This window comes from Pantherophis guttatus, chromosome 4 (assembly GCF_059756535.1).
Source record: "Pantherophis guttatus breed Tessera chromosome 4, ASM5975653v1, whole genome shotgun sequence".
NCBI classification, from domain to species: domain Eukaryota; kingdom Metazoa; phylum Chordata; class Lepidosauria; order Squamata; family Colubridae; genus Pantherophis; species Pantherophis guttatus.
Window position 1 is genome coordinate 139,557,891 of NC_142066.1, and position 27,754 is coordinate 139,585,644.

General features: G+C 38.0%; 1 protein-coding gene and 1 pseudogene across 2 annotated transcripts in view; one reads left to right on the plus strand and one right to left on the minus strand.

Moving 5' to 3' along the window:
• Positions 1 to 6,165: 6,165 nt before the first annotated feature.
• Positions 6,166 to 6,965, plus strand: LOC117654949 (peroxiredoxin-1 pseudogene; annotated as a pseudogene).
• An 11,854-nt stretch (positions 6,966 to 18,819) lies between these two features.
• MAP3K8 (mitogen-activated protein kinase kinase kinase 8) overlaps positions 18,820 to 27,754 on the minus strand; it is a 31,010-nt gene continuing 22,075 nt past the window's right edge. For both annotated transcript variants that reach the window (XM_034401986.3, XM_034401984.3), the window contains 4 exons: positions 25,851 to 25,957; positions 25,092 to 25,244; positions 21,906 to 22,152; positions 18,820 to 20,645 (listed from right to left, as the gene is read on the minus strand). In XM_034401986.3, coding sequence (XP_034257877.1) covers positions 20,515 to 20,645; positions 21,906 to 22,152; positions 25,092 to 25,244; positions 25,851 to 25,957 — 638 coding nt within the window. In that variant the 3' untranslated portion in view covers positions 18,820 to 20,514. The remainder of the gene's footprint in view (positions 20,646 to 21,905; positions 22,153 to 25,091; positions 25,245 to 25,850; positions 25,958 to 27,754) is intronic.

The following is a 27,754-nucleotide window of genomic DNA, read 5'->3' on the forward strand; positions in this document are numbered from 1 at the left end:
GTTTGGGAGGGACGCTGTCTCTGATTGGCCTTCCTGGCATACTGCTTGCAAGACCCCTCCCTTTGCCATCCATACCTTTGGTTTTTAGTCTCTATTTAATTCTTATTAATTGTAACTGTTTTTATATTTATCTTTTCATCAATTTGTAAGTTGCCCAAAGGTACTCCAACAATGAAATGGGTAACATATAATTTAATTAATAAATACAAATGTTACATAGTTTGATAATACAATATTTGCAAGAAGAAAACCCTGCTCACAAACCCCAAATCCTCAACATTCCACCCCTAAGCTACAGCTATTCTCCACTACAATATTCACAGGCTAATTTTTAACCCCAAACAGAACTGGGTTTATTTGGACTAATTCACACTCACACCCACCCATATATATGCACCAAGTTGTCTGAATTACTTTCAGAATGATTAGATATCTCTTTCAACACCCACAATTGAAATAATGGCCTAAGTGTGACTCAAAAAAACAGAGATTTCTATAAGCCTCTTGTTTCAATGGCTGTTTCATTTCTCATTTTTTAAATCATGCACTTGAGTTTAATATTATAAAACACAAAGGTTCTGGAAAAAATAAAATATAATGCACAACTGGATATGTGCATAAGAATATGAAGTGTAGACTTCATATTAATATTGTATATGATAACAGCAGCAAGATTGTTGATAGGTAAATATTGGAAGAATGAAGCTTTGCCTATTATCGAGGAATGGACTTTGAAGATGGCCAGTTTTGCAGAGATGGCGAAGATTTCAGCATATTTAAAAGATTGTTCACAAGAGACTTATGAATGGGAATGGAAAAGGTGGATAGAATATGTTCAGAACAAATACCAAACTAGAAAGTACCAAATAGCTTTTATTTGAAAACAATGTATTAGAAATATTTTAATGTAAAGAGATAAAGAGGGAAAATTATATAGGGGGAGGGATGGGTTCAGGTATATATATCAGTATTATTAGTTATGAGTATATAATAGGGAAGTCTGGGGGGGAGGGTTAGGGAGGGCTAGGGAGGACGGGAAGTTTGGGGAGGGAGGTGGGGGGGTGAAAAAAAGGGGTGAAAATGTAATTGTAAAACTTTTGCAATAAGAATATGAAGTGTACATCATTACCTTTAAAGCTCTACAAAGCTTAGAGCTGGGATACTTACAGGACATACATTTTTTCCTGGTTTCTACCCATCCTATGAGATCTGGCAGGAAAGGCATATTCGAATGCACCTTTGGCTAAAAGGTGTTGTCTGATGGGACTTCAGAGAAGAGATTTTTTCTCTTCTGGTCCCCTGGAGCATCTTCTAACCTGAGATTAGATTAGATTAGATTCCCTCCAGGCTAGAAGGCTTTGAACAGTTCTGTGATTGCTGCCTGGGCATGTGATAGAAATCATTTCTTCCTGCTCTATGTTTTTTAACTCAATTTTAATAAGAGAGCGTGTGATGGTGTGCACTGCCCAGAGTCATGGGCAGAGATGGCCATAAAAACCAGAGAGATCAGATAGACCCTGTTTCCCCAAAAATAAGATCCAACCAGATAATAAGCCCTAGCATGATTTTTCAGGATCTTGTAATATAAGCTCTATCCCCAAAATAAGCCCCAGTTAAGATTGTCAGCCAGATGGATGCATTTAGTACTGTATTTCCCAAAAATAAGACCTAACCAGAAAATAAGCCCTAATGTGTCTTTTGGAGCAAAAACTAATATAAGACCCAGGGAAAAACTAATATAATTTTCAGGGAAACAGTAGATAGATGATAGATGATAGATAGACAGATATAGGATAAATGGTAGATATATTTATTTATTTATTATTTATTTATTAATTATATTTCTATACCGCCTTTCTCCCATAGGACTCAAGGCGGTGTACAGCCAAGAAAAATATAGACACACAAACATCATAAAGTTACTAATTAAAATTATTACTTTGTTTGGCCAATATGATAAGAAAAAGCAGGGATAGAGGGAGGGAGAGAGAGTATATCCTAAGTTTGGACAGAGAAATAATAAACAGTAGACTTAAGAAATGTAGAAAAATATAAGTTTCTGGCTAGACCTCTCTACAGAGACAAAAGTCTTTTTAAAGAGATGTTGCTTTTGTTTTTCAGTGTACCTGGATTTCCTGGTGATGCTATACAGTATATGTATCAATCAGGGGCTGTCTGGGTAGATGATACAAACCACTTGTTTACCAGCCTCTGACCGAAAATTTCATCCTCATTTTAGCTGCAGCAGAGATAAAGAACTCTGCATCTGACCAAAAGAACAAGGATGTTTATTGAGATGTAAGAATCCCTGTGGTCTGTCATTGGGAAGAAGCTTACATTCACAATAGCCCCCCAAGCAGTCAAGGGTATCATATAAGAGTTATGTTCCTCCATCTCTCTCCCTCTCCCTCTCCCCCCCTCTCTCTCCCCCTCCCTCCCCCCTCTCTCTCTCACCCACACACAGTCTATCTCTTTCAAAGGGACAAACAAAAAGGCAGGAAGTGGGAGGGAAGTAATAACTATCCAGCCTCTTGTTTGGTGGGCTGGGTCGAGTAAAAGATGCTCACTGCTGAGTGTTTCCATCATTATGGATCATGTGCTGATGACACGTGAACTTGACTGAATTGACTAAGGGATACTCACTGGGTGAGCCACACTTTGCAAACAAAGCTACTGAAAGACATTAGTGCGTAAAAGAGATTTTTGCAAGCTGCATACAATTTATTTCACAAGGAGGTTTTTTCAGGATTGTCATGGACACAACTTGGCACATTATTTATTTATGAATTATGAGGCCACAGGACAATCAAAATGTTGCTTCTTTTTTATAACTCCAGTACTCTTAAATTAATTTAGATAAGGAATCGAGTAGGATGCAAAGTAGGATGCTAAAGCATTTTGCTTTGGGTATCTTGTGAATCCAATAGGATTGAAGATTAACATACTACATATAAAGTTTCCCAAATCTAACGCCTCCCAGTTGTTTGGACTCTGCTATAACTATAATTCCAAATTATCTAGATCAGGGGTGTCAAACATGCGGCCCACTAGCCGGATGCGTCACATGCTGGCCATGCCCACTCCCATTTTAACAAAGGGGGAAAAAATCACAATACATCACATGACAACAATGTGACAATGTGAGTTTGACACCCCTGATCTAGATAGCGCTAATTGAAAGACTGGCCTGTATGATGCTCTGCTTTCAAACATGCTTTAGTATTTTCAAGTGCAGTAACTCATCTTAACACCCACATTGTGACAGTAGCTATCTTGAATTTTACAATCTTTCAGAAATTTTGTCTCTTAAAAGATCAGATTCAACAAAATGGCAGGTGATAATTTTTTGCTAGGTGTCTTTCTACACTTGCTGGAAACAATTGCTTCTCTTAATCTACAGTTCCTTTGCCAAATAAAACTAGCATTCCTTGTGCTTGGTTCCCATTACTGTCTAAGTCCTATCATGGGAGTAAATTGTGGAGTCTATTGTAAGGGGAAGGAAAATCAGAATCGAGCATATATGAAGAATCTATTAGATCAAGCTTCATCTACTGTGGTACAGGTTATTCACTTATGACCATTTGTTTAGCAACTGTTCCAGAGGTTAGTTTCAGCAGGTTCTGACCAGTTCTGGAGAACCAGTAGCGGAAATTTTGAGTAGTTCAGAGAACCGGTAGTAAAAAGTCTGACTGGTCCCACCACCACCTATTCTCTGCCTCCCGAGTCCCAGCTGATCAGGAGGAAATGAGGATTTTGCAGTAACCTTCCCCTGGAGTGCAGAGGGAATGGAGATTTTACAGTATCCTTCCCCTGCCATGCCCACCAAGCCATACCACATTCACCAAACCATGCCACACCCACAAAGCCACACCCACAGAACTGGTAGTAAAAAATTTTGAAACCCACCACTGAACTGTTCCAATTACAGCGGTGCTGAAAAAAGTGACTTACAACTGGTTCTCACTTTTATGACCATTACAACTTCACCACGGTCATGTTATTATGATTTGGGCACTTGCAACCATCATATATTTACAATGGTTGTAGCATCCTGTGATCACATGATTACCATCTGCAATCTTCCCAACCACCTTCCAACAGTTGGAAGGAAGTTGCAAATCTTGGTCATGTAATGTCTCAACTATCACAGATGGTTCATTTAATGACTGTGACAAAAAAGTTGTAAAGTCGGGCATGGTCACATGGTGCCTCACTTAATGACCACATCATTTAATGATGTGGCTGTAAATGAAGACTATCTGGATACCAGTGACATTTGATTAGCTAAATGTTTCTGAGAAAGTCACATGCTGGACATGAAAGCAATCAGTGTAGGGGCCAAGATTTTGAGCTTTCTTGATGTATTTTTATACAAAATACAGAAATACAAAACAAGAGTCCTTGGACATTTAATCAGCAACTAGGGCCAGAATGCTTCCATTTAATTGGATCACATTCTGGTTAGAAAGAGAAATCAAGATCTTTGTAGCTTTTTCTTTGCTGTGATAGCTAAATTCTTAGCTTAGTTCTTTCTACGTGGCAGAGAGTGAAGTCTCCTAATGGCTTAAAATCCACATGTCAGTTTCATTTTAATTTTATACATGTAATTTATACATGCAAAGAGATGTTTGGAGGGAAAGGCCCAAATATCAAGATGGCAAACCACAATCATGAGATCAAAGCCTTTCTCCCTTTTTTATGTATATTGCTGAATGTAACAGTGATTCATTCAACTAGCAAAGTATCCCTATGCTGCTAATGTGAATATTATAACAATAATATTTAATAAAGCCAGATCCTTATTTTAGAATAAGATCTTACATTTTTATAATAATTTAGAATGCAATATGATCATTCATTTGCTGAGCAGTGAATTATTTTTCTTCAGGTAGAAAAAAATTCTTCTAAAATACTTTTAGCAAAATCTTGGTTTCTGTTCTCATTTGATCTTCTCTATGGGGAACTTAATGTGTCACATTTCTAAAACATTTGTAATTAAGGATATTGAAACTCTGTTTTAGCTATTGCAGAAAATCATGCTTTAATTGTGGCAAATAGGTAGGTTTGCTTTTTAAAGTAAAATATTTATGCTTCATTATTACTTTGTCTTTGGAACTCAGCAGTATTCAAAGAGGTCCATAGTATATAAAAAATAACATTGGTTTCACTATAAAATACAACTAGACTGGGGAAATAGTTTTAAATAATAGCAATTATTCAAATATTCAAATCTCTAATAGAATAAATATTTTGAGCTGTTCTTTTAAAAGCATATGTATTCTATAGTTTCCTAAAAGTTGATAGGATGCTTGGTAATTAGATACAGGTTCTTTTTTGTGGTGGCCCCTGGCATAATTTTTTTTCCCCTTTCAGTACCAGACTGAAGGATTTTGGACTTGGAGATTTTTTATTCCATAATTTTTGGCTTTTTTTTTAATGTAGTCAAGCTGTATGGCTTGTTACCTTAGATTAATATTATTTAGCTTTGTATTAATTCAGTCTGAAAAATATTGCCCTGAAAAGTAAAGTATGAATTACCACTCTCCTGAAATCAGTAGTGGGTTTCAAATCCCAGCACTACTGGTACGCTATCGGTAGTGTGAGGATGTGTGCGCTCGCTTTGCAAGAGCATGGCACTTCTGCTCATGTGCAGAGCATTTTGATGACATCTGGGCAGGTGGGGGGAGCTCCCACCACCGCCGCTACCGGTTTGCCTGAACCAGGGTGAACTGGCTGCACTGCCTGAAATCCTTAGAAGAAAACAAGGAAGATTTTCCAGGATGACATTTTTTTGGAGCAGAATAAGTATGAAATATACAAAGATAAAGAAAGAGAAAAAGTTGAAAGAGACTTTAAAAAGGCTTTTTAAGACTTTTTAAAAGACTTTAAAGACTCTGATCAGAATCAGAGCATTGAATGTTACAACCAAATAATCTCTAGAAACTAATTAATGTGCTCAGATAGGCACATTAGGCCTATGATTCTGACAACCAAAGTATGAAAGACAACAGTTAATTTACCTTAATTCACCTTCCTCTGAAATAGATTAATGGTGGGCCATATAATGATGAGAATAATTCTGCTACTCCCCAGAATTCACTGCTTCATTTGCTGAGTGATAAGACTGGCTTGACCATCTAGCTTGTACTGGTCGAGCCCGTAAGAGTCTGATCTCAATTCCCTTTAGCTTCAGTCACAATGTCCTTGGGAAATGCTTTCATTGGGAAACCAGCCCCAGACTTCAAAGTCACAGCAGTAATGCCAGATGGGCAATTCAAAGATATTAAACTTTCTGACTACAAAGGGAAATACGTTGTATTCTTTTCTATCCACTTGATTTCACCTTTGTCTGCCCAACTGAAATTATTTCATTCAGGGACCGTTCTGATGAATTCAAGAAGATAAACTGTGAAGTGATTGGTGCTTCTGTTGATTCTCACTTTTGCCATCTAGCCTGGATCAACACTCCCAAAAAGCAGGGTGGACTAGGCAGTATGCGCATTCCTCTGGTTTCTGACACAAAACGTCTAATTGCTAAGGATTATGGTGTACTAAAGGACAATGTAGGCATTTCTTACAGGGGCCTCTTTATCATTGATGAAAAGGGGATATTGCGCCAAATCACAATCAATGAGCTGCCTGTTGGTCGTTCAGTTGATGAGACACTCAGGCTAATTCAGGCTTTTCAGTTTACAGACAAAAATGGAGAAGTGTGCCCAGCTGGTTGGCAACCTGGAAGTGACACTATCAAGCCAGATGTCAAGCAGAGTAAAGAGTATTTCTCCAAACAGAAATAAATGTATGTTGTATTTTGTACAAAAAAAAGGTATACTGTAACATATGACAGAGCAATCTTTGCCATTTCTTATTTAAGAGTAGCCATGTTGTGAACTGATTGGTTTACTGCCTCATTTTATAAGTCTTTAATTTTGGATCGTGTGGATCTGAATAAGGGGATTATAGAAAGACAGATTTTAACTATCTAGCCTATTAACCTTGGCCAAAGTAGAGAATTTGGTCCTTGTACTCATGCACATAGCTGACAATTGTTAGCATATTAGTGACTGTCTCTGGTACATGTGGAACAAATGGCTTTTCTTGTATTTTGTACTGTTATTAAACTTTTATGAAAAAAAAAAAAGACTGGCTTGACCACACTTGAACCCTGAATTCAGGAGCAAAGAGAAATCAAAAGCACCCCAAGCCATTCATCTGATCCTTGAAAACGTGCACTCAAGATGTCCAACTTTTGTGTAACTTACACCAACATTCCCTCAGCATCTTCAATTTATTTAGATTCATCTTCTGCTTGATTACCCGCAGTTGTTCTGTGAAAAGCTGCTTCTGATCTTTACAATAGCTAATTAAATCATTGGCTTATTATGACAGATTACAGACATTACACTGTTGACTATTGCAAGTTTGCTTGCTTGGTTACTTGCGGGTAATTGTAAAGCTTTCAATACATCTTTTGCCAGAAATTGTTCAGATGCATAATGCCTAAGGATGTTAAAATGCTAAAGCTATCTTTGAATTGAATTTTGTATCTTTTTCTTTTACTTCCACTTGTATACATAGCTTTATTTTCAATAGTTGTTCCTAAGTAGTTGAAACATTTCCAAATTTGCAATAACCTTAGATTGATGTTCTTTTTTCACCATGAATTATCAAAACATAAAGCATTACCCTTTAGATAATTCCTAACATAGGAAGCCAGAAGCACTTCTGTTTTTTTCTGATGTAGCAAGTAGAAAGGCTGGTTAGGCAGCTGTCTTGTACATTTGCTACTGCTGTGCTGTGTCACTAACAGAAACTGTGCTAATTTACTCTTGCATGTGCTGTGAACTGACCAATCTTATGAGGAACCAATTTTCAAAAGCAAGTTATGAGTCAGGTCTGAAACATGAACATCAAGTAAGATAATTTTAGGATAAACCAGATCCTATCTCATGAGAAGGCTGGGGGGAAAATATCTCCCCTGGATGGACAAAAACAATTGATTGCACCACCAAAGATTTATAAACATTCATTGGACCAGAAGTGAACCAAGAACATAAGCAAACTATGCAGACAATTACTTCTGTAGGAAAACTTATCTAATTTTAGATCTTAGATTTAATGATTCTACAACTCCATTCCTTGTTTGGGAGAGCATTATTGTCTGTGTAATTCCCCCCCCCCCCATTTGGTTATGTGCCTTTGGGTTAAAGTTGAGTATTAGAGACCACACCAATAAACTTCTCCAGAATAATCAGTTCCAACCTGGCCCTTCTAATGGTGCACTCATTGTAGCTATAATTGAACCCTTTCGCATTGATGATGGTTGTCTTTTTTTTTTTTTCTTGTAGTTTTAGTTTATCTCAATCTCTGGGGCATTTATGAAGTCATTAAAGGTTTTTATTAAAATGGGGGAAATGTACAAACCAAGTACAGAAAACAGCACAATAGAGATAATATAATAAATAACGATAAATAGCAACACAGCATAAGAATGACAATAATCAAGAAACATTCAAAATAGTAACCTTGCAGAAGCACCAAAATAGTTGTTCAAAATGAATGGTGGATAAATAAGGGGGTCACCTGGTACCAAGAATTGGGCAGTGTCCAGGGGTGGGTTCTAAAATTTTTTACTACCGATTCTGTGGGTGTGGCTTATTCTGTGGGCATGGCTTGATGGTCATGTGACAATTATTTAGGATTTAGCAGAGGTACTGGTCTACCAGGCTGTTAACTGCTTGCAGAGCTGTACTGACCTACCCATTTATTTTTGCAGGCACTGGTCTAACCATTTATTTTTGCAGGCACCGGTCTACTCAATTGTTTTCTTTTAACACTGATCAGCTGTAGGGCGGCCCTTTGAAGCCCCACGGCAAGAGTTTAAACAGTTTTTTTCCCTCTAGCCATCAGCTGGGACTCAGGAGGCAGCAATAGATTGGTGGTGGGGCCAAATAAAAAGTAAGAATAATGCGAGGGGGCAGGGGGGGGAGAACCGGTTTGGTGACATCATATCATCACCGCTACTGGCTCAGCGGAACTGGGCCGAACTGGGAGGAATCCGCCACTGGCAGTGTCTCTTATGTCATTTGTGCAACATGCAACAGTATTCCTTTTCTTTCTTCAGCATGTGATTTTTATCATACTTTATTTTGTCTGGTAAAGAAAAAAAAATGATGAATCAAACAACCCAAATGTAGTTTCTAGAAAAGAGACTGCAGCACATACAATCAAGAAACTTGTGGCTTATATATATAAAAACGAAATACCACTCATGCATATCACAAAATCTCCAGAACTGTGAAGTCTACAAACTTGAAATTTGCCATCTCCGTTCCTCTTGGCTTCTAGATGCTCACTCAGAAAGAGTTTTTTTGAAATGACCATCAGAGCATTAGTATGTCCTATATTATTATTAACACGCTCTGATGCTAAGGAGTTCTACTCCCCTTCCCCACCTGAAAAGAAATCTGTTCCAAATGCAAAACACAAGCAGAGGAGAGGAGCTTCAGTTTCAGTTTTACTTTCACAGCAGCAAGTGGGATAGGACAGGGGAGGCTTCTATGGGGCAAGGCTGAGGGAGAGAAGGGGATAGGATAGAGGAGGCTTCTGTGGGGCAAGCCTGAGGGAAAGAAGGGGAGAGGAGAGGGCAATCGTAATTACTCGTTAATTTTCAAGCTGTAAATGTCGATTTATCAAGCCCAATCACATAGTTTCATAGCAGAACACGGGTATTCAGCTAGTATCTAAATAATCCTGTCCCCAAATTGTAATGTTTTTCTCTATCTGATCATGGTCATTTCTACAGCTTTTGGGTGTAAATATGGAAATGTGCTTGGATTTCCTTCCACTGTCTTTGCTAAACACATTAAAAGAAGAAGAAAAAGCTACTGTGACAAGCAATGTGCATGTGAATATTCTGAGCATAACCATGGCAGCAAACATGATATTAGCTCCGTTTACTACAGTCCCCATAATTTGCCACCCCAGGGAACTGAGGTATGAGTTCCTGAAATCCTTCATTAGGCTCCTTGTTGAATCAGCTTCCAGTAAACCATGTTGTGAAGTTATGGTGCATCATTCTTGGCTAGGGTCATGAGACTCCAGTATCCCCAATTCATAAGGAATTGGATTGTAATTATTTTATAAAAGAGCAGTCCTCTGCAGAAGAAATCTCTCTCTATCCCAGAGGCAATGGTGGGTTCCTCCCGATTAGGTCCGGTTCAGCCGAGCCAGTAGCGGTGACATATGACATCACCGAACCGGTTCTCCCCCCCCACCCGCCCACGTTATTCTTACCTTTTATTTGGCCCCACTCCCAATCTATTGCTGCCTCCTGAGTCCCAGCTGATGACTAGAGGGAAAAAAACTGTTTAAACTCTTGCTGCGGGGCTTCAAAGGGCCGCCCTACAGCTGATCAGTGTTAAAAACAAACAAATGAGTCGGGTCGTAAGTGCAAGGACTGGTCGTAAGTGCGAGGACCTTCCGGAAATGACTCTGACCAGCTAGCCACGCCCACCTAATCACATGACCTCCAAGCCACACCCACAAAATAAGCCACACCCACAGATCCGGTAGTAAAAAAATTTAGAATCCACCCCTGCCCAGAGGATATACTGTATTCCCTTGACAAGGATCAAAAAAGCAAAATACCTTTTGTACAGGTATACAGGTTCCTTTCCTCCTTAAGGCAAAGGAGCTCAATTAGTTGAGATAGCAACATCTTAAGAAACACATTTAATTAGTCTAGTGTAGAATGATGATAGTCTGTGTCTTCTTGTCCCAGGTAGCCAGAGTTTGCTCCACTATTTCCAAATTCTCATTTCATCTTTTGTGTCATGATTTGGAAAGATGGAAGGGAAACTATGACCTGGATGAGCACTAAAGTAACTACAAGTCAACACCAACATGTGCAGATGACACTCAAGATTCACTGGCCATGTGTTCAGTAACATAGCCACACTTCCTTTACATACTCAGCTGGCCATGCTGCTCTGAAGCTGAAGGCTGTTTGCACAAGTGTGTCCTGGGTGATACAAAAACAACCTAGTTCAGGAACTACTCAAGCTCAAGAGTCATATTCTGGAATAACCACAAGGAAAAGCATTTCAGATAGTTGCATTTTAAGGATTGGTTGGAGAATCCTGTCTGCTAGCCAAAGGAATTTGTAAAGGTGGATCGATGCATAGTCTGAATGTGGGAAAATCTATGCGAATAACGTAGTCCTTGACTTACAACTGTAACTGAGCCTGCCTGTTATGGTCATAAATTGTGACTGTCATAAAGTGGGTCATCACATGTTTGAACCCAATTTTACAATCTTTTTTGTGGCAGTTGTTAAGAGAATGTGGCGGTCATAAAGTAAATGTGGCAGTTGTTAAGAAAACCCATTGGGTGGGGAGTTTTGGAAACCTGAAGAAAATGCAGGTTTCCAAAGGAAAAATGTCATAAATTCCAGTCATATGACAGCAGAGTCTTCAAACAGCTGTAAATGTTGGTTGGTTGCCAAGTGCTCAAAGTGTGATCATGTAATGCAGTGGTGGGTTTCAATTTTTTTTACTACCGGTTCTGTGGGCATGGCTTGGTAAACGTGGCATTGCTTGGTGGGCGTGGCTTGGTGGGCGTGGTAAGGGAAGGAATATTGTAAAATCTCCATTCCCACCCAACTCCAGGGAAGGTTACTGCAAAATCCCCATTTCCTCCTGATCAGCTGGGACTTGGGAGATAGAGAATAGATAGGGGCGGAGCCAGTCAGCATTTTTACTACCGGTTCTCCAAACTACTCAAAATTTCCACTACCGGTTCTCCAGAACTGATCAGAACCTGCTGAAACACACCTCTGATGTAATGAGACAGGTGTTTGTGTGTGTGTGTGTGTGTGTGTGTGGTAGGGGCGCAAACATTGTAACTTCAAAACTGAGTTGTAAGTAGCTTTTGGAAAGTCCTTGTAATTTTGAATAGTTGCTAAAAGTAACCAGTCATAAATCATAAATATATGTAAGATTAAAAAAAAATAGAAAAAGAAATAAACAGAAATAAACACAATATTCTAAAGGACATTTTATAACAATCACAAAATAAGCAGTTAGCATCTGGTAGCCAGGCTACATTCTTAGGTATCCATGATTTCCAAACTTACCACTTGCATTCCTTACACAAATTTCTATTACACACTGATGATATCAGAGGTAGGAATGCATATCCACTTGTTTTCTTTTATTCCCAGAATGATGTTGGTGAAAAAAGAGATGGGATCAGAGGAACACAACATGGCAAGAAACATTCAAGTTTTCCCCTTAACTAATGATGCCTCATATGGAAGGAGGGGAATCTCATCACAAAAGAATACGATCAACTCCTTCCTCCTTTAATAGAGACCATGGTCAAATTCACAGAGCTTTGTAGCAAAAAAAAAAAAAAAAATTTTTTTTTGGGAAATCTCTAATGTGACAATCACAGCTATATCCATTTTAATCTTGGGATGAAAAAACACTAGAAGTGATGATGAGAAATGAATCTTCCATTTGTAACACTGGACCAGCCTAACACAATCTGAAATCATCTAGATTTTTAGATTACAACTCCCAGTGCACCTAGCCAAGAGCCAGGAATGATGGAAAAGGAAGTTCAGAATTATTGGAGATCGCCTAACCTAATCTACTGAGAGAAAGGTGTCCATTAAACTACAATATTTCTCTCACAAACAAGAACAGAAAAACAGACAACATATGGTGGTATGAGTTTTAACCCAGAATCTCAAATTATGGATCGTTGTGACCCAACAAAATGGCCTGTTGGGAATTGGTAGTTGCTAACTAGAATCAAACATTTGGCCAATATACTAGATCCCAATAAGCTTAACCAGTGGTGGAATTCAAATAATTTAACAACTGGTTCTCTGCCCTAATGATTTCTTCCAACAACCAGTTCACCAAACTGCTCAGAAAGTTAACAACTGGTTCTCCCGAAGTGGTGCGAACTGGCTGAATCCCACCACTGAGCTTAACCAAACTCAAACTTATAAGAAGAAATAAAATACAGAACATAGTTGCTTATATTTTCAGATACATTAATGACAGCTATCAACACAAGGGAAGAGAAAGGAAGTGTTCCCAATTGTGAAATAGGCAGATATATAAATCATTAACAATTTTTTTAAAAAAACAGGGAGCTTCACTATTGCAAAGTACATATTTCCTAACTTATAATGTATATTAGAGACAATTGGATATATATTTTATTTATTTATTTTTTATTTTATTTTGATTTATATGCCGCCCTTCTCCGTATTAAAGGATGGTGACGGTATTCAGTATATTTCTATATTCCTGCTTGATTTGTATGTACCAATAGAAAAAAAATATTTGTAGCTCGGGATTAAATTATTGGTGTTCTCTGAGCTTGGTTGTTTTCTTGCAGACTCTTAATTACCAACTAGTCATCATTAGTGCAGAGAGTGAGGTAGGCTCTCTGTTTATATATTAGTGGCTTGTTGATGGGAGTTCCTTGATTGGACTGTTGCTTACTGTTTGTTTGAGTTGGTAGCTCCTTCATTGGAGTATTGTTTACTGCTTTATTTTTGGCTTAGTATTAATCTTGGTGTTAGTCTCTGTTTATGTGGGTGTTGATTGCTGGTGAGAAGAGAGGTTGGCTCTGTGTTTATACACTAGTGCAGTGGTTCCTAACGTGGGGCCCACGCCCCACAGGGCGGCAATTTGAATTTTAATGGGGGGCAATTGGAACCTTGTTTAAACCAAGTTAATGGCCTTTTAGGCTTCCTCTGCATGAGTAGTTCACTTTTTAAATAGTAAGAATTATATGTCACGGCGGTGTGGGGGGATCAAGATTTAAGAGATGCTTAGGTAGGGCATGGCCCAAAAAAAGTTGGGAACCACTGCACTAGTGGCTTGTTGATGGGAGTTTTGATTTATTTATTTATTTATTTATTGGTTTGATTTATATGCCGCCCTTTTCCAGAGACTCAGGGTAGCTTACAATGCGTTAAGCAATAGCCTTCATACTTTTGTATATACCTGCTTAGTAGGGCTTCCCCCCCCCAAGCGGTGTTCTTTTTTATAAAAAGTCAGCTTATTGCCCCCACAAACCAGGTCCTCATTTTACCTACCTTGAAAAAATGGAAGGCTGAGTCAACCTTGAGCCTGGTGAGATTTGAATTTGCAGTAATTGCAGGCAGCTGGTGTTACTTAATAATGCTTTAGTCTGCTGCGCCACCAAGACTCTTCAGATTGGACTGCCTTTTGTTTCCTTTTTAACTTTTTGATTGTCTCTTTTGAATGGTTTGTAGATGTTGCTTATCTCTATGTGCCTGTTTGATTTGCCTGAATACCAGGCTTCCAGGAATTCTGTAGCGTTTTTGGACTTAGCTTGATCTAGGATGCTCATAGTTTCCCAGTTGATTTTATATTGAGGTTAAGGTCAGTCACATAGCCAACTTGCCACAGCCAACTCATCAGGGACAACTCACCGCTGGACAACTCACCATGGCCCACTTGCCACGGGACAACTTGCCACAGGACAAGAGTTACACTAATATCAAAGAAATAGTGGAATAGAATTATTAAAGAAAGGATGCCAAAGGAGAGGAAAAATGAAATGTGAATGATAAAAATTAAAATAATTTTTAATTCTTTTAAATAATTAAATTGAATTGTTGAATTATCCCACAGCAAATTATCCTGTGGCGAGTTGTCCCTGGTGAGTTGGGCTTGGTGAGTTGGCCGCAACGAATTGGCCATGGTGAGCTGTCCGTGGTGAGTTGGCTGAGGCGAGCTGTCCCATTCCGCACTTCAACAAATACTGCCATCTAAACTAGAACACTGCTGATTTGTAGTTAGGGTAAATTTTTTGAAAGTTGTATAAAAAAGTATACAAGTTTGTTTTATAATCCAGGGAGGTCTATTGTAGTTAAAACAATCAAATACTCTGTACTTTAAATGTTAACTAAGTAATTTGTCACATGTTTTCATAGACTGCAGCTCATTTCATTAATATCCAGTCATCCAATTAGAGATAAATACCGTGTTTGTCCGAAAATAAGACCCTGTCTTATATTTTTTTGAACCCTGAAATAAGCGCTTTGCCTTATTGCCATGGACTCAAAACTTATTATCAGGGGATGTCTTACTTTGGGGAAAACAGGGTAGTTGTCTCTCAGGATAGTTCATGGATCTGGTGATGTAGTTAACAACATTTGTTAATCTTCATCATGCCACAGGATTCTTGGCTCTTTGTATGTGGGAGGAAATTAACAAGCCGCTCTTGGAATGTCCTACACATAGAGAGTAGGCCAAATATATACAGTATAGCAAGAGAGTAGGCTATTCACCCACCCACCATCCCTCCCTCCCTCCCCCCTCTCTCTCTATATGTATATATGTGAGTGTGTGTGTGTGTGTGTGTGTGTGTCCCATCTAATAAGACACAAATAATTGATGATTGAATATATTAACAAAGCTTACAAGAGAATGATAATTGTCTTCTACTGTTGCTCTTTAGTAGCTTGATTTTATATTCAGGCAATACCATGCAGCTATCGAAACTACTGTGTTTCCCCAAAAATAAGACCCTGTCTTATATTTTTTTGAACCTTGAAATAAGTGCTTGGCCTTATTGCCATGTGCTCAAAAGCCCGATTGGGTTTATTATCAGGGGATGTCTTATATTGGGGGAAACAGGGTAGTAACTACTGATAGTCTCTAGTTCTTTTTTAAATCCATTAAATTGGTGACATCAAATTCGATAGCAGTAAAATATATAATTCAACCTTGTATTAAAGGCATTGTTGCGCTTTTTTCCTTTGATGATAGGTATTGTATTTCCATTTAAATGACAGCAATTATTCCTAAATTTCTATTTGTACACAACCAAACTGTATAGTTATAACGGGGGTATAATTGCTCCTCCATCTTATTCCATCTGGATTCCAATCTGAAATAGGAATATGGTTATTGGAGGAATTTACACTAGAACCACACCACACCACTCTAAATTGTGACCTGAGAGCCATGTTTCTTTCAGGATAAGAGTGATGAGTTTAAACACATTTTTTTTAAAATGTGAATGAAAAATATAATATGTAATATGGCCATAAACATCTACTCTAATCTGATTTCATTACATGAGTAATATTTTCAGATCATTCTGTATTTGCTAATTAACATATAATAAACCTATGAATGAAAAAAGATGCAAAAGTCAATTTGACAGGCCTAAATATTTGGTAGATCATATTTAAGAAAAATACCCGGCTTGTTTGCAACATACTAAATTATATTGTAAGTGTAATTTACAATTACTTTTGTTTATTAAACAATGTTTATGTTCATGCATGCCACCCACAGTTTCTATGAGTTAGGCAGTCTATACATTTAATTTAGAATCAAACAAGTAAATAAAAACTAAGTCCACACTTACTGTACTTACTATTTCTTGCTTTATTATTTCATAAACTTCTTCCATTTCATATCTCAAGTGGGAATTTTCCAGATGCGTTTACACTGCAAATCCCCACGTCTTAAAATACACTAGCTAGAATGATGGTCCTCTGGATCTGTGAGGCCACAATTCTTTAATGTCCAAGTAGCATGGCCAATCCATGCCAAATGTAAATGGCCTTATTTCAGTTACAGATTATTACAAAATCATTGTTTGTTTTGTTTTATTGGTGAAGGGTGGTTTTTTTTTTCTTTTGATATGGTAATAGTCTACTTCCTGTAAATGTTAGTCTTCTTCAGATACTGTAATTTCGTTTCATCTGTGATCCTTGTAACCAGTTAGATTCTGTACTGTGTTGTATGACCATTTATAGCCACTAACACTAGACGCTATAATTGCTAGTTCAGTCAGCCATACGTAATGGATAGCCAAAGGTTCTAAGGCTATATTTTTATCTCCCTTCCACAACTCTTTTAATTTTATTTCCCCTGATAGTAAGATTTCTTGCCATTTTCACATAGGAAATGTACCAAACGTAACGTCCAATTTTAATTTATGTAAGTTATCTCAAGAAAGAATAACTGGGATTTTCAAGTGCTGTTATGTAAGTGAGACAGCTGCTAAGTGAGTTTTGCCACATTTTATGACCTTTCTTGCCACAGTTAAATGAATCACCTTGATGAAGTAATGTTTCTCTTCCAGCCGATTCCAGGGGGTTCCTTGGTTTTTTGAAGACCTTCGCAAAATAAAGCTGTAGAAGCAATGCCTGCAATGCAGGTTGAAAATGACTAAGAATGAATCTGACATAGCATATGTGCATCAGTGGTGGTGAAATCCAATTTTTTTTACTACTTATTCTGTGGGTGTGGCTTGGTGGGCGTGGCAGGGGAAAATCTCCATTCTCACCCCACTCCAGGGAAAGGATACTGCAAAATCCCCATTCTTTCCCCACTCTGGGGCCAGCCAGACTTGGTATTTTCTGGTTCTCCGAACTACTCAAAATTTCCGCTACCATTTCTCCAGAACCTGTCAGAACCTGCTGAATTTCACCCCTGCCTCAGTCTCTTTTCCAGGATTCTGCCAGTCAAAATTCCTTGGCTGAGAATCTGCAGTGAAACCCCTCTGCCAGAACGGATGGGACAGGACAGTCTCCTCAGGATGAGACGGTTCCTCAAGGGTTATTCTATTGACCTGACCACTGTGACCATTTTGCCTGACACTTTGGCTGGCAAAGTTACTCTGATCTGAACTTCAATTTGAGTGGAGTTTTGTAGAGTGATTCTCTTGCCAATTTATCTGGACTTCCTTTTGACCTGTTACTTCCAAAGAAGTGAATATGACTTGATAGATTGTCTTTGATCTTGTATCCTTATCCTTCTTAACTTCAGACAGCTGTGAGTGTGTGTGTGTGTGTGTGTGTGTGTGTGTGTGTGTGTATGTGTGTAATGGAACAACTCACCGTGGCCAACTGGCCGTAGGCAACTTGCCATGGGACAATTTAATAATTCACAATTTAATAATTCCATTTATTTAAAATAATTTAAAAATATTTTAATTTTTGTCATTCACATTTCATTTTGTCCCTCCTTTGGCATCTTTTCTTTAATGAGTCTATTCCACCATTTCTTTGAGGTTAGCATAATTCTTGTCCCGAATTGTCCTGTGGTGAGTTGGCCATGGTGAGTTGCTTGTGCTGAGTTGGCTGTAGCAACTTATCCTAGACTTGTGTGTGTCCTCCTTGACTTACTAGTGGAGGCTGTAGACAAAAGGGCCTTTACTCAGTATCAGCTTTAGTCTAACTTGGAGGGGAGAACTAGACTAAAATGGCTCCCACCTTCGTGACCATCAATTAGACTAATATTGTGGTGCGGGAAACATAAGGCTGTTCTCATTTTTTCTCATTAGGTGGCTCAAAGGCAAAGCATTGTTTTTCTGTAATGGTCCACTTCTCTCCAACATATTAGCCTTCCTAAAGAACAGAGCTTTTGAAGACTTTTGTGGGTGGACACTATGTTATTATTTTATGTATTGCTTTAACGTATTTGTGATATTTTTCTTTGATTACTGTGTTTTATTATTGTGAACTTCCAAGAATCATATAATTGAAGTGAGATGTACCATAATAGAGCTAGATGAGAGAGAGAGAGAGAGAGAGAGAGAGAGAGAGAGAGAGAGAGAGAGAGAGAGATATGACATACAGACAGACAGATCTAGAACCCACCCTTCTTGTCACAAGAAGCTTCCCTGTGACTCTCCAGAAAGCCCAGAAATTAAGTAGCAATCCTTGACCTCTGAAAATTTGCCCTCCCAACAACTTTGAAATAAACATGTTTAATAACAAAAGAGAAATGGAACAAAACAAACTAATAATTTCATATCACTTTATTCCAAAACAGTACATATGTTTAACAGATTTTTTTTTTTTACAGTAACTGATGCAGGAATTAGGACTTCAAGAAATTAATACAAATACATTTTGCATACAAAGATATTTCAGTATAACATCTAAACCAGGATGTTGTTAATCACTCTATTTAGAACATACATAGTATGCCTCTAATAAATTGTTTTTTTTATAAAAGTTAATATATTCACCCCATAGGATGTACAAAGCTTTGTTTTTGAACCAGTTTTACTATCATTCAAAACACTTGTTTTAAATGCACTCAAATCTTCAAAAACAAAAGGAGGTATTCTTTCCATAGGAACATAAAGTAACCACAACACCTAACTACATGTCTATTTTTAACACATAGTTCTTACAATTAAATTAAGCTCACCTCATGAGTCATTTATACAATGTGTTAACATTCAAATAGCCTATGATTACAGTTACTAAGTCTTTGTGCAATTTACATTCACATGACAGAGTTTATCTCAAGATCTGGCATAGTTCCCATTCATGTCAAAGAACTATTGTGTTGGAAAATATTTGCAGCCAGCGTGGGGAGCAAGCATTTTGACAATTCCCTGTCTAGCAGCTTGATAATTAAAAACTTAAACAGGAGGTGCAACTAAAGTCACAATAGGGGTTTCCCTCTCTCAAAACCAGTAGATATACATGAATTTTTTTTAATTTTTTTTATTTTTTATTTGATTTATATGCCGCCCTTCTCCAGAGACTCAGGGCGGCTTACAATGTGCTCAGCAATAGCCTTCCTCCTTTTGTATATTTATACAAAGTCAGCTTATTGCTCCCACAACTGGGTCCTCAATTTACCTACCTTAGAAAGGAGGGAAGGCTGAGTCAACCTTGAGCCTTGGCGAGATTCGAACCTGCAGTAATTGCAGGCAGCTGGTCTTAATAACCAGCTTAATAACAGGGTGCCTTAGACCACTGTACTACCAAGGCTCTTAAATAATACATATTATTAAATAATACATATTCATTAGGAAAATAGGTGACCCAGAATTCAGTAATGTTTTCTTGGAAATGTTCTTAGCTTAAGTACCGAATTCTTAAATTTGCCACACCCTCAGTCTGAAAGAAAGGAGGTCATTGTAACAGCACTAAGGAAGAACGACAAAAAAAAAAAGAAGAAGAAGAAAGAAATCCCAAAATATTATGTATAAAGAAGATGCTTATTTCACTTGATAATCAAAACGAAGCATAAACAAAACTTGAGGTTTTGTGGTTGAGCATAAATATGCTCTTTTGCTCCAGTATTACTTCATTCACTTAGTAAGAAGACAATGGGAAAATAGGGGTTGAACTACAGGTAACAGAAGGCAGGTTGCTGGTTTTTAGGTAAGACAAGTAATAGAAACCAAGCAAAGGACTCATTGTCAGTGTAACTGTATTTTAAAAAATCACAGTTACCAGAGCAAGGATGTGTGTGTGTGTGTGTGTGTGTGTGTGTGTGTGTGTGTGTGTGTGCGCGTGTGCGCGCGTGCGCGATTAAAAGTAGCAATGGAACTCATCCAGGACATTCATTAAACATTATTAGAGTTCAAGCAATCCAAGCAAAGCCAATTAAAGGTTTCGTGCTTCTCTCTCTTTCTCTCTCCCACCCCTCTATATATAACTAGTCCTGTTCAGTTCCACATGAGAGATCCCCAAATCTAGTCATAATCTAGTGTTGTTGGTCCCCGGACAATATTAAAGTAGCCAGCTAATGCTCCAAGGTCTATATATAATGATCGTTGTCTCCTCAGCAAATCCGATTCCTCAGTAATCCCAAGATTTGTAGAATCTAACAAGGAAAAATTAAAGGAAAAGATATATTATACACTAGAAAAGTAGTTTCAGAACAATTAATTAGCCAGACTGGGAATTCTTCATCTCTGGAGATGACTCAATTACTGTTTGAGGACGCATTAATTGGTTTTCCTCCACATTGCAAAGGGTTGGACTAATTTTGTAGTCCCTTCCAACTCCACAGTTCTGTGATTCTATAGTTTATGAATTCCCCTCCTTCCTCTATGAATAAGTCAAGGAACTGTATACATAATAGTGACTCCCAATTAAGATAACTTCGAAGGGGAAGATAAGGTTATCAGCAGTTTTACTCTTCTTAGCTAAATATTGCCCTTAATTAAATAGCTGTTTGTTCCTTTAGCAAGCCTCAAAGTATTCGTCATTAAATCCCTCCTTGGCAAAACTAAAAGTACAATGAGTTTAAGAAATAGTTCATTTTGTAAAACAATTAGGGATGAACACATGTCTAATGAAGTTTTATATCAAATATGAAATAGAGCTTTATGTGAGCTGATGCAGATTTGCCTTAGTTCTGTTAGAACAGGAATTGTTCGACAAATGAATACAGAAAATCAGGAATAAAGTCCACCACTATTAAATAAAAACCATATTGGCCTGATATTGGCTAGGAGAAAAGTAACCTGATGAACTATGAAATTTGACTGCATTGTTAAAAGGCTGGGAATATAATTACTGATGAAAATAATGATGTTCTGGGAAAATGAAGAAGACATATACAGCAAACCAACCGCACTCAGGGTCTTCTATTGTGATTTTCTCTCTTATAGCCTTTTTAAGAAAATAAACTAATATTTCAGATTCTGCAGAACATTATAAATAGTCCTCAGGTTATAATGACAATCCAAGTATTAGGACTGCAAGCACGTGACTGCAGGAACATTGCAATGGCCCGAATTCTGTGGACCCAATGTAAGTTCCCGTCATTCAGTCCTGTGGCAAGTTTGAATGATTGCTGAATGAGTGATTGTAACCTGAGGACTACTTAGATTACACAATTTTGGAAGTTCCAAAATACTTGTTGAGATTACTAGATGCCAATGTGAATTTACTGAACTGATTTTGCAGGTATTACACACTTCATCTAAAGCCTTTTCAATTGAGAAGGATTCTGCCCTGCTCTTAAATATTGGTTTTGCTGGCTCTCAGATTTTTATTAAGACTGGCGAAGTGGGTGGGCTTTTGCCATACAGATCAAAGTTGTCTGGAAGTAGCTGGAGATAAGAGCAGACCGTACCTGAAATATTCTCAGAGAGTTCCAGCTCGTTCTTCTCCAGCAACCTCTTTCGTGCAAAAAGAGCTGAGTCCAGACTCTGACACCGGGGCTGTTCCTCCCGTGATGGATGCAAGGCTTCATGTTTGAGCAATTCTGTAGCTGAGAGTCTTTGATTGGGATTCCTTTCAAGAGCTGCTTCCAATAACTGTCTCATATTAGCGCTACAATCCTCAGCAATGTCTTCAAGTGGCGGAGCTTGCTTATGGATCTACCAAAAGAAATGTTTTAAAAAAGAAGGTTATAACTTGATGCTTAAGAGGAGGCAGGGAAAAATTTCCCAGAGCTGCACAAATATATGCATGTTGTAAAGTTACCGCTCTAGGAACTTCCTCTCCCTGATTCACAGGTTGGAAAATTGCCATTCTACTCCAGAGACAAAAAGCCAGCGGAATTCTGGAAACAAAGCCAGTTTCACATTGAAACTTGCCCCAAATTCAACCTAAGATCTACAATCCTAACTCAGAATATCCAAGGCAAGCAAAGACAGATGCACAGCATTTGAACAATATAATTTGGGGAGCAAAAGGGAACAAGATGGGCATGCTATAAATGAGAAACATAGTTCTTTTGGCTTAGGCTGGTGTTGTCACTCCTGCAACAAAACACAACCTCCCAAGGCATAACTTGCTAGCTTTGCTTATGGAAATACTTAAATTGGTTTCAAAGTGAGGCAGGGTTTATATGTACGAAAGGAGTCTATCTAGGAATATTGAATATATTTTTAATATTCTATTTCTGGTCTGATAAAGAAGAAATTATCCAGAAAAATACTGCCTAATTTTAATCAATTGAGCTTTGGGCCAATTTAAAACAGTACTGATGAATTTTATAGTAAGTAAGCTGAATCATTGGCTGATCCAGTTTAGGTTCTGTAAAAACAAGTAAGCTGAATTACTAGGAGCTGCCTTTTTAAAAATTATTTTTCGCTTGCAAATTTCTCAGCTTGCAGTTTTTATCTCCCTCCCACTCAGAACAACAAAACATCTTCATTCTCCAAATTGTTCCCCTATCCACAATCTTGTGGAGATTTACGAAGTTACAAAGGCAATGCAAAAGGCCTAAAAGTTAGCCAGCAGCGTATCAGCTTACTTCATAGATGCATATCCACAATGTTTTGTTTTCACTATATTTCAGTAGTCAGGCTCTATTTTTCCCTATCCCAAATACCAAAAACCTCCCCTCTGACTTTAGTTTTCCATGAATAAGAGTATTAACTCTGTACTGCTTGGTACATAATTATGGCATCACCATCTCAATTGTCTGGACTGCCTACAGTAGAATAGCTATGCTTATCTCTAATACAATGGAAACTTGGGAGTTCCCAATCAACCAGTTGGGGAAGGCTCCACACAGAAATTTAGATTGTACTGGTGCTACTGAAAGGCATCTGCTTAATCCTTTTTCCTGTGCTACTTGACCACTGAAGTTGTCTCTTCCCCAATTGTTCAGGGTTGGGCAAGCAAGTAATCACACATTTGGAAGGAATTTTGGAAGCCTTCAGATTTGACTCCTTGCATATTTCCAGAAATCCAAAGCAACAATCCTTTTCACCACACCCAAACGTGCACGCGCACACACACACATACATAAAAACACATCTCGCCAAGAGCAGCATTCTTTAGATACCTATGGGAATAGAAGATGATAAGCACGAATATACTGAATGTAGACGCACTGATTACAATTCTTGTTTAAAGAAACAGGATGGGTACTTAGGATTCCAAGCCTCAGGCAAAGTATTCTGTGAGAACTAACTAATGCCTTCCTTTTGTAGCAGTTTGTGTTTTTGTTCCAGTCCTTGCCAGATTCATTATGTGACCCAAATTGAAATGTTACATTTCTCTGAAACAAAACTCCTATATTAAATACAGAAGGTTTTAGGGTGAATTTCTGTCTGGTCCACTTAACAAGTTCAGGATGGCAAACTCCTTGGCTCAGGGATGCAAAACACAGAAAATTTAAGTATCCTGACCTGGTCTTCAAAGTTTCACTTTCTTGTTTACAATTTCCAATATGGTTAATCATATGTGCACCACATATGCACCCAGCATCTACTGTAGGACTGGGTGCATATGTGGTACACAGAAGCAAAAGCATGGCTTCTCCAATGTGTCGTTGTGGACTGAGGTGAGAATGTGAGATACAAATAGATCTTGATTTATGACTGTGATTGAATCCAGAATTATATTTGTAAGTTGTTCCAGTTTTTAAACAGATCACTGCACCCAATTTCTTGCAATGGCTATAACATGAATATGATGGTTATTAGGCAAATCCATTATCCCAAATAGGTATTTTTTTGCTGGAAACCAGCAACACAGTCACAGAACCACAGAATGCTTTAAATGGTCATAAATGTGGGTTGATCGCTGAGCACCCAAAAAATGATCATGTGACTATAGGTGATGAGTAGCCCTGGTCAGGTCTATTTTAATTTTGAACTGTTGCTAAATAACCAGTCAAAAGTTGAGGATCACCTGTACCCAAGAGCTTGGCGTGAACTTATCTGTTGTTTTATATTATAAGACACTATATTTAATGATTGGCATATGATTTAGATTAACTGCAGTTACTATTTGGTATACTTAAAAATATTGATAATATGATGATTATTGTATGTTATGTATCACATCTTATTGTCTAAGCCCATTCAGAGATAATAAGTTTATAATAAACCACAAGTAATGTAGTTGCCAACTCATTTTGCCTGATTTTTTTTTGTTTGGGATTAGGGTTAGGATTAATGAATGTGAAACTGCAATGCTGGAAAAGAAAGTCTATTCCCCACATATACCCTAGATTTTCAACTATGATTTTCTTCCAGTTCTGTTGCTAAACAGACCCTGAATGACACCAAGAGCAAATCAAACACAGTTCCATTTCTAAAAACCTCATCACCTTTACAAAACCAAGAGGTTTTACCCAATTATCTACCCAGTATTTTTCAACCTTGCTAAGTTTAAGATCGGTGGACTTCAACTCCCAGAATTCCCCAGCTGGGGAATTCTGGGAGTTGAAGTCAATGTATCTTAAAATTGTCAAAGTTGAAAAACACTGTTCTAATCACTGCACTACTATAAAGTCTACAGAAAGAGGTTGTCAACTGGCAGCTGAATACCTATTGAACAGCCAATTAAATAAACTTACTATGTAGAGATAGGAGGGATAGGCTGCACGAGGATACCGACTGACCCATGGTGGAATGCCAGTTTGCATGTGGATGATGGTTGCTCCTAGGCTGTAGATGTCAGCTTTTGTACTATGGCCTCGGCAAAGAATCACTTCTGGACTCATGTAAATCTGCAAATAAAATCCAGAAGAAAATTAGCTTTACTCTGGAATCATCTTTATAGCCAAGCAATTTGGCACAGAAGGTTTTTTAAAAAAATATTATTATTATTATTATTATTGCATTTTTCGCTGATCTCATTTAAAGGCCATGCAAAATTTGAGCTTTTGCTCAAAGAAACAGGAGATTGGGTGCCAATTTTGGCTGCCCATTTTGATGCAGTGATGAATGAACAACTAACAAAGATCATGAAATCATAATAGGCTATCCCATTTAAGATTTATATTGATAATAATGACTACATTTGTAGGGAGGCTTGCTTCTGTTTGAACTTGTCTAGATCTGAAACACTCTTCAGTAGTGTTTCACCTGTTTCCCCTTATCATTAGACAAAAGGATTCTAGTGCAATTCTATCTCATAGGAATGTTTAGCCAATATTAATCTTGATAAGTTCTAAATGACATGTCAAAGCTGTTTAACCATACCTTGATGGTTGTTTTACTAATGCATAATTAATTGGAAAAGGGGACAGAGAAGAACAGTAAGTCCATGGCAGACATTCTTAACTACTATGTTACATACAGTATGGGGCTATCTTCTCATGGAGAATCATTACCTCTGTTCCTCGAAGTTCTTTGGGATAATAAACATCTTCTGTCATTTGAACGCTAAGTCCAAAATCCACTAAAACAGCTTTGGTGGACATGAAAACAATGTTGCTTGCTAGAAATTAAAGGAACAAATGAGGATTAGTTTTCATGTTTAGTTTAACACAGAAAATATCTTACAGGCAGGAATTAAAAGGAAAGCGATTATTAAACAGGCACACACCAAGCAAAAATACACTTGGGACTTCTTCTACCAGTGATTCTAATTGGATGGGGAAAAGCCATTATAGCTGCTTTGTCCCACTTCCTGCACTTGAACAAATCTATAGATGGATTATTTGACTCAGATGTTGAACTGCATATCCATATAGTTTGGGTCTCAAGATACATCAGAAGGGACAGAAGAGATAGCAGAGATATCTCTGTAGAGATGGGCTTCTGATCTTGATCTCATCTTCCCCTTATATCATTGTTCCTTTGAGAACCTAATTATGGGTTTTCAAGAAGCTCACAATTCCAAGTTAAGAAACTTCCTGAGCTTCCAGACCCAAGGTATGAGATACTCTTTGGTGGACCTCCAGTAGCAATTTGAGCCACACAATCCACACTCCATTCCAGAGTTTGTGGAGATTGTAGTCCTAAAGCAAATTAAAATTCTGAGATCTGAAATTTCTATATATTTTTTTAGATAATCATAGCATTTCATATGGATAAAACCATGACTCCGCAGATGTCTTTGAAATGATCTAAGTTTCAAAGTAACCCAAGTGACAGCAATGATGGGAAAACTTTATATGTTGATGAGAAAAAGGAAGAAAGAGAAATATGATAACTCCCCCCCCCCATTCTCTCTTCAAATAAACATTGGAGAGATCAATTTAAACATGAAAGTGGCAGGCAAGAGACTAAAGGCTGCATCAGATTGTTGGGGCAATATACTGACTCTGCAAACCACTTAGAGAAGGCTATAAAGCCCTGTGAAGCAGAATATAAATCTAAGTAATATTGCTATTGGATTTCTCCAACATCTGCATGTCAGGTAACATACGCCTCTGTAATTTAGAAAGTTGAATAGTTGTTGCATTTACATTTCTGTGAATGCTAACATTCTGGCTGAGGGACACTCAAACAACAAAGGATCAACCATGGTTGGATCAACCAATCACCCATGCAGGACACATATCTCCATATAATATATAACTGAGATTTAGGAGGTCTGCATGGAGATTTGGCCTGTCTGCAAACATTTGAAACTACTCTTCCTCTCAACTCCTTCACTGTGTATATATGTGTCAACGCCTATATCATTTTGGACAAGCTAAATCAAGCTTAACTCTCACTTAATTTGGCACAGCTTTCTTAGTCAAAAAGGAGAAGAAATTATTCAGTGATCAAAATCTTGTATCTTCCTCATCATGATTGGAATACTTAGGTCTCTCTGGTTCAAATACCAAAATAGGTCTTTAGCAATCCCCTCCTTGTTGTACAAAACTAAGTCCTGTCCAGGGGTGAAATTTACTTATCTTCCCTACCAGTTCAGAAATATACGCACGACGACCAGGCAGGTGGGTGGAGCCTTGTACTGCTGTCGCTACCGGTCCTCCGAACCACCCACCGCCATCGCTACTGGCGATGGTCTAAAACTGGTAGCATTTCACCCCGGTCCTGTCTTACTGCAAGACTATGAAATATTATGAGATAACATAAGCAAAAGTGCATGACATATTTTGTGCAGTCTGCAGCTCAGACCTCTGATTCCTGCTTTCTGAATAGCAGCATTTCACTGCTATCACAGCCATCAGTCCTTCAGATGTATTTAGGACTACAATTACACTGACAAATCTAGAAGGTACTAAATTGGGGGAAACTGGCTGGCCAAAAATATGCTTTTGGAATGAAGCAGACTTAAAGT